General features: G+C 52.7%; 1 protein-coding gene and 1 long non-coding RNA gene across 3 annotated transcripts in view; one reads left to right on the top strand and one right to left on the bottom strand.

Moving 5' to 3' along the window:
* Nucleotides 1-14,833, bottom strand: part of ABCC6 (ATP binding cassette subfamily C member 6) — a 51,474-nt gene that overhangs the window by 8,306 nt on the left and 28,335 nt on the right. For both annotated transcript variants that reach the window (XM_042971139.1, XM_042971138.1), the window contains exons 16-24: nucleotides 13,974-14,100; nucleotides 13,608-13,784; nucleotides 11,280-11,447; nucleotides 10,676-10,850; nucleotides 9,263-9,338; nucleotides 7,698-7,827; nucleotides 5,441-5,648; nucleotides 4,191-4,501; nucleotides 1,969-2,168 (exon numbers count right to left, since the gene is read on the bottom strand). In XM_042971139.1, the coding sequence (XP_042827073.1) occupies nucleotides 1,969-2,168; nucleotides 4,191-4,501; nucleotides 5,441-5,648; nucleotides 7,698-7,827; nucleotides 9,263-9,338; nucleotides 10,676-10,850; nucleotides 11,280-11,447; nucleotides 13,608-13,784; nucleotides 13,974-14,100 (1,572 nt within the window). The remainder of the gene's footprint in view (nucleotides 1-1,968; nucleotides 2,169-4,190; nucleotides 4,502-5,440; nucleotides 5,649-7,697; nucleotides 7,828-9,262; nucleotides 9,339-10,675; nucleotides 10,851-11,279; nucleotides 11,448-13,607; nucleotides 13,785-13,973; nucleotides 14,101-14,833) is intronic.
* Nucleotides 1,322-11,444, top strand: LOC122234537. Its single transcript, XR_006212306.1, has 3 exons — nucleotides 1,322-1,799; nucleotides 9,679-9,814; nucleotides 11,295-11,444. It is a non-coding gene; the product is annotated as an uncharacterized LOC122234537 (long non-coding RNA).

Here is a 14,833-nt window from a genome sequence, read left to right as displayed (position 1 = left end):
GAGTCCCACAGGGGTCCCAGCAATGGTCTCCTCCACACCCCAGGCCCCACCCACGCTCAGTGGGTGGGGGAAGTTGATGCTTTTGTCTTACCTGTGCCCAGCTCAGAGCCTGGCACACAGTAGGTGCTCAAGTAAAGTTTCGCCATGGTGCCGATTTTCCGTCCCTGGGCTATGCCCGGCTGTATCCCTTGGGGTCCCCCTGCCTGGACCTGACCTCCATCTTCATACGGCCAATATCATCTTCATGCACAGGTTGGGTTGAACCCAAAAGCCTTCCTGGCCTGTTCCTCCCTTTCTCTCTAACACATCGCTCATAACTTCCTTCATAACACTTACCACTCTTAATAATTAAACGATTTAGTCAGTCCTTGACCATCAGTCTCCATCAGTAGATTGTGAGCTCCGTGAGGGCAGCAGCTCTGTCTCGTTCATGACTGTCCCCAGTACTTAGCACAGGACCCAGCACGTAGTAGGTGCTCAATGAATAATAAACTGAGTGGATAAATAGGCACCTCCTTCCCTTGCATTCCTACTCCAACATTCATTCATTCATTCATTCATTCATTCAACAAACATATTGACCACCTACTGTGTGTCATGTCTGCTGCAGGTGCTGGGGACACAGTGATCCAATTTAAGAATCTGTCTTCAGGGATCTCTGGGCTTTACTACACAGAGAATCTAGTCCTTCTAACAACCCCACAAAGCGGGGTATTGTTGTCCCCATTTGACAGATGAGGACGCTGGGGCTCAGAAGAGTTAGGTACTTGCCAGAGTCCACACACATGAAAGTCTTAGAAGCCACATCACCCTGATGCATACCAGGAAGCATGAACCTTTTCCACTAGGTTATGGTGGTTTTCAACAAACCAACCAGCAAATGAATACATAAGTTGCTTCCTAGACAGCTGCTCTTGGGAGAGTCCCTTTGTTCTTGAAAGCCCAGTTTACCCGTCTGTGGAATGAAGTAAAATCTGGCTCCTTACAGATGAGAGGATTAAATGAGATCTGCCATACAGACCATGGAAATCACCGGGCCTTCACATCGCGGGTGCTTTCTAAATGTTCGTAAGGTCTTTCCTCCTTGGGCTAGGACCCCAGGAAGAGGCAGGGCAGGTTGCCCAGAAGGCTTATGGGATTGAGATGCTGCCCACAGCCACATGGCCTGATAGCCTCAGCTGGCCAGGGACCTGGGGCATAAAGGAGAAAGGATTCACATTTATTGAGCACCTACTGTGTGCTTGGCCCTCTCCACACTGTGGCACCAGATTACCTGGATTCAGATCCTTACTCCACCACATTCACTGTGCGGCCCTGGGCAAGTTCCTAAATCTCTCTGTGCCTAAGATTCATCATCCATAAAACAGTCTCGGCCTCATGACTTGTTTTTAGGACTAAAAGAACAAATCCATGTAGAGCGCTCAGTACCGTGCTGAGCATATAGTAAGCATGTTACAAGCATTAGCTCTGAGTGTATTTATTTAATCCTTATAGCCACCCCATAAGTGACATCCCCCTTGACAAACGAGGCTCAGAGAGGTATGAAACCTGCCCAAGGTCACCCAGCTGGTAAGTCGCAGAGCTGGGATTTGAGCCTGTGTCCGTCTGTGCTCAAAGCCTGAGTATTCTTACTTAGTAATGAAAAGAGGCTGAGGATGCTTACGTAGCTGCTCTATCACCATGGCAACAGAGGCTGGTCCGGCGGCCTGGCAACAGAGGCTTCTTCCCTTCTGCTGACATCTGTACTTCCTGTCCACCTGCTGCTGAGGACGCCTCAGGCCAGACTCCATCTGCTCACGGTACGAGCCAAGTGCACCCACGGGGTATAGCTTCAGCTTTATCCCTGACTTGCTGTGTGACTTTGGGCAGGCCGCTTGATCTCTCTGGCCACATAGCGTGACCCTACGTCTCACTCTCTGGGAACACAGATGTCTTGCAGGGTCTTGCCTGCCCCCATGCTTTTCCTACCTGTCAGCCACCAGCCGCGGGAAACTGACTCTCTGTCTTTCATCCACGTGCATGTCATTCTGAGCCACAAAGGGGCACTGGGCCTGGAAGGCTCTGACCACTGTGATGCCCTGGAACGTGTCGGCCACGTGGGAACACACGAACGAGTGCCTGGCTGACTCGAGGCGTCTGAGCTGGCATAAGCTGGCCACGTACAGGCTCTGAAGTGGGACAGGTGGGGAGGGGAGAAGTCACAGACACAGAGAGGTAGTTTGAGATGCACAGGGAGCCTCAAGTACAGGGTTTCAGACCAGGTTCTGTTAGCAGCTTGCTGTGGGACCTTGGGCTAGTTGATTCCCCTCTCTGGGCTCTATTTTCCCTGCAGAATCAGAGTTACATGGTTCTTTTTAAGAAGAACCCAGAGGGCCGCCTGGGTGGCTCCGTCAGTTAAGCATCCGGTTTCGGCTCAGGTCATGATCTAGTGGTTCACGAGTTCAAGCCCCGCGTCAGGCTCTGTGCTGACAGCTCAGAGCCTGGAGCCTGCTTCTGATTCTGTGTCTCCCTATCTCTCTCTCTCTGCCCCTCCCCTGTTCATACTGTCTCTCTCTCCTTCAAAAATAAAAAAACATGAAAAAAATTAAAAAAGAAGAACCCAGGAAGCTGCAAAACCCTCCAGTGCCCCATCCCAGAACTATTAAATCAGAATCTCTGGTGGTACCACCTTGGCCTTGGTAGTTTTCAAAACCCTTCTGGGCGATTCTAACGTACAGCCAGGACTGAGAAACCACTCATCTAGTGTGAATGTCTCATTCCCAGCCCTAAAGCCAACTGCTTCACTTAGGGCCAGTCATTGTGGGAACAAAACCATAAAGGACAAGGAAGGCAGTCGGCCAAGTGGAATCCGCTCACTTAACTGGAGGTTACCTGCCCGGTGCTGGGAACATAACAATGTCCAAATGATCCGTGGGGTTATTTGCTCTGACGCCACAAGCGGTGTGCCAGCCAGAAGGATATGCATCTGCTGAACAACCAGCCAGGCTGTGTGCCAGCCTCTTTACAAACAGTATTTATTAATGTGAGGTGGGCACTGGTGTCCTTCACAGTTTACAGGTGAGAAAACCTGAGGCCCAGAGGGATCAGGTCCAGGCCTCTCCAGCAAGCAAGTGGCAGGGCCCGGATTCAAATCCACCTCTGCCCGACCCTTAAGCTGACCCTCCCCAGGTCAAGAAGACATCGAGAAGACAGTGGTGGCTGTGGTTTTTGTCTGACTACCGTGTTTTTTTCTCTTCTATTTCTGATTACCTGGGGTGGAGGTGGAGGGTAGAGTTCAAACGTGGGACCCGATCACGGAGGACGTAGCCTCACGCAGCCTAGCCAGTCAGAGTGTGCTAACCCTCTGGTCACTGTGATTTGCTCAGGGATGAACATGAGCCCCCAAACAGGCCAGTCAAATCTTCCCTGGGACTGACCTATGAATATGGAGCTGGAGTAAAAGTTACTTTGGGTTGGACTTGCTCAGGTGGGATGCTGTGAGTATAGGGTTGTCAGGGGCCATCAGACCCATCAGACCCTAGAAAGACAGTGTGTCCAAAATCAGGCCACGCAGAGCTAAAGCCAGTGGTTTTTAAACATTAGTATGCATCAGAATTATCTGGAGGGTTTGCTGAAACACACATTTCTGGGCTCCATTTCTACCGTGACTTGAGAGTCAGTAGTTCTTGGGTGGGGCCTGAGAACGTGCATTTCTCACTAGCTCCCAGGTGGTCCTGACGCTGCTGGTCTGAGATGGCACTTTGAGACCCCCTGAGCAAAGATATGGAGAGAGTGACCGCATCCTGGTGATAACCAGCTCATTGCGCTTTAGGGACGTAAGACGTTAATTTCTGTCGTTTTGTTTAAGCTAATTTCAGTTGGTCTCCAGCTCTGGCAACTGAAAGAGTCAAGCCTAATACAACACTTAGAGACCTTGCAAGGCCTCCTTGGTTTCTAGATAATTGGAGAACGGGAAGCTGATTTCAGCAGCAGCAGGACAAAATGTAAGATATTAAGAACTTAGACACGGACATTCGGGAGACAGTGTTGAGTATAGATGTTAGAAGTAAACTGTGGTGTCTCTGCTTCTGGGAATTCTTCTAGGGGTTCTTCCACTGTGCAGAGCCTCTTATGCTGAATCCTGTCCAGAGGCAAGAGACTGGCTGAGGTGACCCGAGCTGGCCCCAGGGGCCTCCCCAATCTCTCCATACCTGAAACCCAGCATAGAGGACCAGCAACGGCAGGAAGGCGACAATAGCCAGAGGGGTGGCCACCGTCACCACCAGGCTGACCTCCAGCAGTCCAAAGGCATAAATCAGCAAGGACCGGAGTTTGTCTGGGATGTCCACATCTACTGTGTCTGTTTCCTTAGAGAAGCGATTCAGCAAGTTCCCGATGGGCGTCCGCTCAAAGAAGCCAATGGGACACTGTACCACATCCCACAGAAGCCTCTGGAAAAGCAGTCTGGATGCCCGGATTCCTGCCAGGAGCACCATGGCCATGGAGGCAAACAGCCCAATGGCTGGGGAGAGAGCGGGTGTCAGAGCGTGAGAGCCGAGACCCCCCTCCCCCAACTACCCCATGATGGCCATCTTATGCTTTGGCCATCCTGAGTATCCCCTGATGGAACCACCCCACAGTGGGTTGAACAGTGTGCCTCCCCACCCTGCAAACTCGTGTCCATCAGGAATCTCGGAATGTGACCTTATTTGGAAACACGGTCTTTGTGGCCGTTTTCAGTGAAAGATCTTAAGGTGGTAACACCCTGGATTTAGGATGCCTTCTAAATCCAGTAGCTCCCGTCCTTACAAGAAGAGAAGACATCCAGAGACAGAGACGAAGGTGATATGAAGGCAGAGGCACAGAATGGGGGCATATGCAAGCCAAGGATTGGAGACCCCCAACAGAAGCTAGGAGACGGGCATGGGACTGTCGCTCCCTCAAAGCCTCCAGGAGGAACCACTCCTGCCGACAGCTTGTTTTTGGGCTGCTGGCTTCAGGACGCTGAGAGATGAAGTTTCTGTTGTTCTAAGCTACCAAGTTTGTGGTAATTTCTGTCAGCCCTAGGAAACTAATATACCCCCTTTCTCTCAATGCCCATCTATGTGCCTGGAATGGGGCTGACTTCACTCTGTTTCTGAGGTGGGGCAAACTGTCTCTGGCCCATCCAAACCACTGCAGTTGGTCTGTCCCCACCCAAGTCCTCAGCTACCCCAACATCTGGGGGCCAAGGTTCTGCACTTGCTGAGGAGTCTGGCACAGACTCTGAAGATCCCAGGAAAGGAGGGATGTGTCCTGCCCCCCACTCCTTCCAGCCTTATCTAAAGGATGCAGGTCTGCGCTTGGGCCCAGGATGTTTGCACAGATGTCCAGAAAGGACAGGGATGGGTGGGCCAGGGAGCCCTGAGCACCTCAGATGGGGCCGGGAGGGTGGAGGGTGAGGAAGGCGGGCGAGGGGTACCTTGGAGGCAGCCCAGGAGCCCGAAGATCCAGCCACGCAGAGCCGCCTGGGTCTGTCGCCCGTCCACAGTGGGGTCGTCGGCCCACAGGCTCAGCCAGTAGCCACGGCAGAAGGAGGCCACTTGCTGGCAGAGGAAGAGGAACAGTGCATAGAGGCACAGTGGGGCACCCACAGCCCGTAGGTAGGTCAGGTGCATGGTGGCCCTCACCTGTAGCACAGGTAGGGGGAATGGGGGCAGAGAGAGGCCCCGGAGGGAAAGGAAAGAAGAAAAGACCAGGTGAGGCTCTCAACAGGGCAGATGGAACCACGGTGCAGACCTTACCTGTGCTCTCTCGGTTCCTACCACCTGGAGCACCAGCTCTCCTACAGGCCCCACCTAGCCTCAAGACCCCCTTCCTCTGCAGAACCCTCCAAAGGCCAGTGGGAGCTTTAAAGCTGTGGCACTTTCTGGCTTTGGAGTGATTTATTGAACACATACTACAGGACAGGCGTGTGTGTCTACCCCCATCATAACTCCCACCTGACAGATAAGGAAAGAAAGGCACAAAGAGGTTAAGACACCTGCTAAGGTCCAGCTGCCACAAATCTGAAGTTCTTCACCTGGCTGCAGCCAGAGTGAACTTCTGGAAACATCATCCTGACCCTATCTTGCTACTGCTGGCCTGCTCATGGCTTTCTCTTGCTCTCAGAAGAAATTCTCACCTTCTAGTTTGTCTCTCTGACCTTACCTCCTACTCACTATCTGCTGGTCTCATGGGATTTCTTTCTTTTCTCTGGTGCCCCAAACTCCTTCCCACCTCAGAGCCTTTGCACCTGCTGTTCCCTCTGCCTGGAATGCTCTCCCTCCTCCTCTGTCAGCTGCTGGTTCCTTACTTTAGGGGTCAGCTCGAGCATCACCCATTAGGGCATCTTAATCCAAGCAGGCTTGTGACCCTCAGTTGGTTGGTCTCCATCTCATTTCCCTTCTTTATTTTTTTTATCATTATCTGATATTACCTTGCTCATTAGCCTAATTATTTGCTGACTGTCTCCCCCCACTAGTGTGCAACATCCACCAAAGTAGAGACATTGCCTGCATGTAGTGGGGGTTCTGTAAATGTTTTTTGGGTGGATGAGTAGGTGGATGGTTGGGTGGGATGATGGGTAGTTGAGTGAATGAAAGGGTAGATGGGTGGATGGATAAATAAATGAGTGAGTCTATAGAAGAGCAGATGAATAGATGAGTGGATGGATGGATTCTGGATGGTTAAGTGGGTGGATGGATGGATAGATGGATAAGTGGGTGGATGAGTGGACAGATGGAAGGTGGGTAGATGGATGGGTGGGTGGATGGGTGGATAGATGGAAGGTGGGTAGATGGATGGGTGGAAAAGTGGGTGGGTGGATGCGTGGGTGGATGGATGGATGGATGGATGGAAGATGGGTAGATGGATGGATGGGTGGATAAGCAGGTGGATGGATGAATAGATGGAAGGTGGGTAGATGGATGGGTGGAAAAGTGGGTGGATGGATGGGTGGATGGAAGGTGGGTAGATGGATGGGTGGATAAGTGGGTGGATGGATGGATAGATGGATAAGGGAGTGGATGGATGGATAGATGGATAAGTGGGTGGATGAGTAGATAGATGGAAGGTGGGTAGATGGATGGGTGGGTGGATAAGTGGATGGATGAATGGATGGATGGAAGATGGGTAGATGGATGGGTGGGTGGATGGATGAATGGCTGGATGAGTGAATGGGTGAGAGGGTAGGTGAGATGGATAGATGAGTGAGTAGATGGGTAGGTGGCTGGATGGATGAGTAGGATGGATGGGGTGGGTGGTGAATAAATGGAAAAGTAGGCAGACAGAGGAATGAAAAAGTAGGTAGGTGAAAGGAGGGGTGGACAAAGCATCATAGAAGAAATGAAATAGTACAAACTTTAGATTCTGACTGACCTAGATTTAAGTCCCAGGTTGCTTGCTCTGAGCAACCTTGATTTAAGTCCCTTGCTAGCTCTGAGAACGCAGACAAACTCTTTAAGACCTCAGTTTCTTCATTTCTAAAATGGAGCTGTCACCATCTAATTTTGGAGTGGTTGTGAGCATTAAGAAACGTGAAGTGTCCAGAGTCCAACGTGGCACACAGTAGGTGTCCAGTAAAGTGAGTCTCCCCCCCGCCTCCCTGCCCAGCACTGTATCTGATGGGAGGTCTTGAGCCCCGGGGAGTGCGTAGCTGTAGCAGCGGACGTAGAGGAGAGGGAGCAGCTGGTGGTTACCCTGCCATACTGGATGCCATCCTCTCCTGTTGACCATCCTGCGCACTCTGGATCATCCAGGGGAGCCCCTGGCTGGGCCTCTGAAGCGACTCTGTCCTTCTCAGAGACCAACAACTTCATGGACCTGTCACTGAGAGGAAATGAAGACAAGTCAGCGTCTCTGTCCAGGGGGTGTGTGCGCACCCAACCCTCATGGCCACTGGGAGCCGGTGACCTCTGACATACACTCTTCACTCATTCATTCCTTTGCTCACTCATACAACCAGCATATGGAGCACCACGGGGCATCGCGCTCTGTCCTCCCTCCACGGTGCCCAGCTAAATGCCATCTCCTTCCCCAGAGGCGAGCAAGCCTGTTCTCCCGATGCTGTTTCATTGAATGAACTTATTTACTCAACTTTGGGACCTGTTTTTCAGAGTTTTCCTTTTGGCCTAAGCATTGCTATGGTCATTTTGCCCCTGCTGTTTACCCTCAGGTCTGTTAGTCCACCTTGGAAGAGGGTCAGTTTTGTGCAATTCAAATGTTGAGGACTTCTCGTATCTTCCTTTCATCTGTGGATGAGGGGGCTGCCTTAAACTCAAATGTGAATTGCCATCTGGTGACTGAAACCGTGAGCAGCTGACTTAGCCTGTCTGTGCCTCAGTTTCCTCAGCTGTAAAATGGGGTTAGTCTATGTCGGTCTGTCTAGCTACCAATCAATCATCTACTCATCCATCATTCATCAGTCTGTCATCTATCTATCTCTCTCTCTCTGCCTACCTGCCTACCTGCCTATATCATCTATCTGATCTTGGGATTATTGTGCACGGTGAGGACAAGTGGGATTGCCCAGTGCAAGACCCAGGAGTGCTCGGGGTGGCTACCTGGCATGGAGAGGAGCTGTGCTCAGCCTCTACATTCCCCAGGGACCAAGGACCCTCACAGTACCCTAGGAGTCCCCCAACAATTGTCACCTAAGCTCGCCCTGTGTCCACTGCCCAGTGGTCTGCTGTTGACAAAGTCACTTTCCATAAAAAGGGCGAGTACCAGGTGGCAAGGTTCCAGGGCTGCAGACAGCCCCACAATGAGTCCAGCTATGGCCTGTCTAGAAGGGGCTGGGGACGAGGGGACAGCAGGCCTCGTGGTGAACGCCCACACGTGTGTTCTGGCCTGTAACAAGTGATCCCACGCGTGTAGACTCAAGCCCTTTGTGTAGCAAGCCTGAAAAAGCATGACGAACGACAGGGCTGGGCACATCATTAACAACTATGGCGAGGATCTTTCTCTGGCACCAGCCCTGCCCCTCTCTGGCAATGAGACAACCTAACAAACTTTAGGGCATTCATCATATTTGAGGGCAAACTGGTCCTGCTATGAACTGGCCACATGAGGACTTAACCACTTTGGCCCATTGAAGATCAAACAGCTTTCGGCTGGTCTTGCCCCCAGAGCGGGCACTCAGCGGCTGTGAGGTCCAGAATGGTTCTGGCCGCCCTGACCTGCCCACGCTGCGGGTGCTGACCCAGCAATGCCTTTACAGCCTCAGCCTGCGCCCTCCCCACGCTCAGCACCGCGGCGGACTCACCTCTCGGGTCCACCCTCGGGCCTCCGACTTCCGGCAGGGTCTCTGGGGTCCTTGGCATCAGTCCTGAGTTCTGTTTCTGCAAGGTCAAAGGAGTCTTGTCGTGTGATGGGGGGCCAGTAATCGGGGTCCAAACGTGGGCATTGACACCCACCGGCTGTATGGCCTTAACTTGTCTGAGCATCTGTTGCCCATGATCTGGCTCCTGCAACGTCTCTCAATCCTCCCTGGGTTCTTCTGGGACCATTACTCATTGAATCACTCATTCGTGCGCTCATTCACTTAGCAAATATAATTGCGCACCTGCTATGAACTTGGGGCTGGAAAACAGTAGCAAACACTGCACATGGCAAACCTCTCCGGTGTCCCCCGACAGCCTTGCATGAGCAGTTTCTTGTACCTGGAATGTTCTTTTCTAGGCAACTCACACCCAACCTCGGGGGTCACCTTCCTCAGGAAGGACCCTGCCTCTGACCATCCTCCAGGTTGGGCAGGCCCCATCTTCGAGCTCCAGGATGATGATACTGCGAGTTGACGCTTAGGACTTTTACCAGGGTGAGCCCCTGTTCTGTGCAACAGATGTTTTCAGAAAAGGCACAGCCTTTTCTGGGGGCACCTGGCTGTGGGTCCTCGCTTTTCCATGGTGGTGGGGGTTGGGGGAGAGCCGGGGGCGGGGGAGCAGCCTACAGCCTACTGATGAAAAAGCACATGCTCTGGAGTCAAGTTGCTTGGGTTCAAATCCCAGCACTGCCACCTATAAGCCATGTAAACTTGGGCTAGTTCCTTCACTTCTGGGCCTCAGTTTTCTCACCTGTTAAATGGACATAATTACAGCACTGACCTCACAGAGGCACCACGATGATTAAATGAGCTAATGTATGTGAGGTGCCACGGGGGTCTTTATCACCCACTATGGGTGAGCTTGGATCGGTGACGTCACTTCCAACGCGTTATCGTTTTTCCAGAAGGCACGGTATTTTCTGGTTATTAGAAGCCCTAGCTGGCGTGTCGTGGGCCTTCTGGCCTCTAGCCACCAAATGACCATTTGCTCAGCCTCTGCAGCAGTTAGGACTTGAACACTCCAGATTTGAACACACCCAAGTTCTAATGTCGTGACCTCAGAAAAAGTACTTGCCTTTGCCCCAGTTTGTTCATTAGTAAAACGGCAACCAAAATGGCACATGCCTCATAAGGCAGATCCAATGAACTTAGCACTCTCCTTGGCTCACAGAAGGTGTCGCTCGCTCTAACTGGGGGGTTGGGTGGCCTCTCCAGAGAGCTGTCTGCTTCCAGGCCTGGGCTCCCAGGAAGGGTGTGGCCAGAGCCTTCCAGGCATGCCCGTGGGATCCTTGGAGCCTTCTCCTCAAGCGGGGGCAGGATCCCGGCAACAGAGAACCAGCAAAGCCCAGCCCGTACCTCCATCTCCTCTATCTCCTGGCCTTCTGGCTGCATCCAGAAGGCCCACCAGGGCCCCCTTCCTGCGTAGAAGCTCCTGGTAGGAACCCATCTCTGCAATGGCTCCGTCTTCCAGCACCACGATCCAATCAGCCTGGGGCAGGACGTGGAGTGCGTGGGTCACGAGAATCCGTGTCTGGGAAAAGAAGGGGTAGAGGTCACACTGGTGTGTTTGACCAGTCATCCAGAGCTGGGGGCTCAGGGGCAGGCAGCTTCCTGGGGCCGTGTGTGGGAGGAGCTCCCCTTCTTGCCCTCCCGCCCTCTCTCTCTATGTTCCGGTGGAGAAATAGAGGGGCTCCTTCAACCTGTGTCTTGAAACAAGAAGACACAGGGCTTCCCTGAACCTGGCCGGTGACCTGACTATGGCTGGAGTAGTTTAACCGCGGACCCATGAGCAAGAAATAACTGCTGTCGCAAGCCACAGGGATCGGGGGGTGTTTGTTAGGCAGCATTGTCAGACAAAAGCTGACCACTATAAAGAGGAAAACTGGACTTGAGGAGAGGGTTGGGTTAGGACTTCCCCTGCCTTTGCCCTGTGAACTTTGACACGTTTTCCCAAACGTACTGTTCCCTGGAGCAGCCCGTCGGGCCCAATGACCTGGTTGAAGACCTGCTGGCCGACGTGGGCATCCAGGGCCGCCAAGGGGTCATCCAGCAGATACACAGCGGCCTTCCTGTACACGGCCCGGGCCAGGCTCAGTCGCTGCTTCTGGCCCCCGGAGAGATTCATGCCCTGTGGCCACAGGAGAGGAACAGGGGCCTGGGTGGACGTCATGCTCATCAGAGTGAGGGCCAGCTCCCAGGTTCGAACACTTGCTCTCGAACCAGCGTCCCCACCAGCCTCCACCCAGCCTCGCCTCTCCCCTTCCAGCCAAGCTGTCTGGGGGAAGCGACCTTCTCTCCTCCGGCTCACTTCTCCTTGAGTCTGGCTTCTCTTCTCGCTTCTCCCCCGCATGATACCGCCTTCCTCAGGACACCAGTCATTTCTCTGATTGCCCAACCTTATTTTCTTTTTCTTTCTTTCTTTCTTTCTTTCTTTCTTTCTTTCTTTCTTTCTTTCTTTCTCTCTCTTTCTCTCTCTTTCTTTCTTTCTTTCTTTCTTTTTCTCTTTCTTTCTTTCCTTCCTTCCTTCCTCTCTCTCTCCTTTTCTTTTTCTCTTCCTTTCTTCCACTCCACTCCACTCTACTCCACTCCACTCATATGTTCCACATGGCTACACCCAGTGTCCTAGGCTCTGGGGATACCATAATGAACAAAACCCAGTCCCTACTCTCATGGATCTTGCATTCTAATGAGGGTAGGGTGGGAGACATGTAATTAATAAACAAACAAGTCAAATCTATCACCTGTCACAAGATGTTATGTGCTATGAAGAATTAAGCAGAATTAGCATGTATGTTGTACCAGCATGAACAGGGTTGCTTTGCTGGGGGTGGCAGTCAGGTAAAGCCTCTCCACTAAGGGGACGTTTGGGTTGAGACCCGATGGGAGCGAGGGATGAACCACGTGGATCCCTGGCAGAGAGAAGAGCACCTCAGGGTGGGAGCATGCTTTGGGTGTGTAATGAACATACAGAGATCAATGTGGCTGGAGTGAAACAGGAAAGGGGGAGCATGATAGGATGGGGCTGGAGAGATGAGTGGGGCCAAACCTTGAGAAGACTTGTTGCGGACTATCAGGACTTTGGCTTTGACTCTGAGAGAGATGGGAAGACCTTGGAAGATTCCCAAGCAGAGAAAGGATGAGGTCTGATTTAGGCATGAACAGAATCCCTTTGGCTGCCGCACTGGGCTTAAGCTATCAGGCGTGATGACAGAAGAAAGCAGGGCAGCCACGTAGGGGGGAATTGATGGTGGATGATGCCAGGACACTCTGGGTCCTCTTTGAAGGTGGACTCAACAGGATTTGCTGATGGATTAGATGTATGGGTGTATGAAAGAGAGGAGAACCAAGAATGCTACCAAGGTTTGGGATCCGAGCTCTGGAGGGATGCAGCTCCCATCACCGGGGATGGGGGTGGGCAAGTTTTGGGAGCGCACATGTCTGGTTAAGGATGTGACAGCTGGTCACAGAGGGAGGGCAGCAAGTATTCCTTCTTTCTGGAACACACCCTCCCTTGGCCTCCAGGACACCCATCCTCCTCCCTGGACACTCCTTGTCAGCCGCTCTTTATGGCTCAGGCCACACAGGGACTCCTCCAGACCCTGTCCTGGGCCCTTTCCTCTTCTCTCTGGAAACCCACTCATTTCCTTAATGGCAGCTCCTAGTTTTTCACTCTCAACTGCCTAATCTGGAGGCTAGCAAACTTTTTCTGTAAGGGGCCAGACAGTAACTATGTTAACCCTGGTCTCTGCTCCTGTCATGCAAAAGCAGCCATGGACCGCCATTAAATGAATGGGCGTCACTGTATTCCCCTAAGACCTCATTTACAAAAACACATGATGGACTGGACTTGACCTGTGGGTCATCGTTTGCTGACCCCTGCCCAATCTGTAGCTCCAGATGCATATATCCTGTCTATTGGACATCTCTGCCCCAGACCCTTTGGTGAAGCCCAGAAAGGAAAAGCTATTTGACCAATGTCACCCAGAAAAGCAGGGCAGGGCAGGACAGGAGCCCAGGTCTCCTCACTCCTAGTCGCTGAGAGCCCTCGCTTCCAAACCCTGCCACAGGTCTCTGCCTTGGTCTCTATTTTCAATCATTCACTCGTTAACAACTATTTATTGAGCATTTATTACATGTTTGGCCCTGAACTAAACTTCCTTTGTCTGTCCCACTTTGCTGCTTCCTTGTGTCCTCTTTGTCCCTCCCACCACAAGGCCCACATGCCAGGCAGACAAATAGCCCAGAGCTCCGATGCCTTCCTGCCACAAGAAGGCCCCGAGACCCTCACCTGCTCCCCAATTTTGGTGTGGACCCCTGCAGGGAAGCTGCACACATCTGGCCACAGGGCACAGGCCTCCAGGACCCTCTCCAGCCACATCGGGTCCAGCTCCTGCCTGAAGCACACATTCTCGACCACGGATGTGTTCTGGACCCAGGCCTCCTGGGGCACGTAAGCCACGGAACCCTAAAATACAACTCACTTCGGCCATCAAAAGGCAGATAGGGATGGAAGGTAGGAGCGATTTGGGGGAAGTAGGAGGAGCGGGGAGGAGCAGAGAGGAGTGAGCAGGAGAGGGGAGGAGGGGAAAGGAGTGGGGGGGACCGGGAGGGAGGTGGGGAGAGGGACATTGTGACAGGCAGGGGGCAGCCTCACCTTGATGGTCACCGATCCCTCCACCTTTGACAGCTCCCCAAGGAGGGCAGAGAGCAGAGAGGACTTCCCTGCTCCCACTGTACCAACAACCGCCAGCAGATGACCCTGGGGCACAGTGAGGTTTATCCTGGCAACACAGGAGGGGAGATATGTCCCTGGGCAGGGCCCAGCCTGAGTCCGCGTGGAATTGGTGCACCCCGGACAGAGCCAGCCTTTCCTGTTGGCGACTCATGCAGAGGTCACTGTGGGTAAGCGTGGAGCTGTCCTTCTCTCTCACAGTCCTTGTCCGGCTATTTAAGCGGCCACCTTGCCCCACACAGGTGCACATGCACACACACACGTGCCGTCACACAAGCACACACATGCATTACACCGCACACTCATGCACACTCCTGCAGTCATACAAACGCACACCCTTAGGCATACCACACGTGCCACACACATGTGCAGCCACAGACGTGTGCATGCACACTCACGTGTATGCACAAGTGCACACACATTCACGCACACGTTCTAGTGCACACACGCTCATGCCTGCATGTGCACACGTGCGTGCACACAGCTGCTTGCACATATGCACACACACACACACACATACACACTCAGTTTATTGTGGCAGGAGGGTCTAACCAGCCTTGCCTCTTGTCCAGGGTATTACAGTAGGCTCTTCACCACTCTCCCTGCTTCTGTCCTTGCCCTCCACCCCTGCTCATGTGCTATAGCCCATCTTCCACCCCGTGGCCAGAAGGACCCGTTAAAACCCATTAAAAGTGGGATCATGGTGCGGTTCCCAATTCACTCAGGATAAAAGGTAAAGCGTCCCGACAATTCACGAAGTACGTCCGACCTCCCACTGCTCT

The sequence above is a fragment of the Panthera tigris genome, chromosome E3 (genome assembly GCF_018350195.1).
Source record: "Panthera tigris isolate Pti1 chromosome E3, P.tigris_Pti1_mat1.1, whole genome shotgun sequence".
Taxonomy (NCBI): Eukaryota; Metazoa; Chordata; class Mammalia; order Carnivora; family Felidae; genus Panthera; species Panthera tigris.
This window is presented reverse-complemented; position numbering and strand designations above follow the sequence as displayed.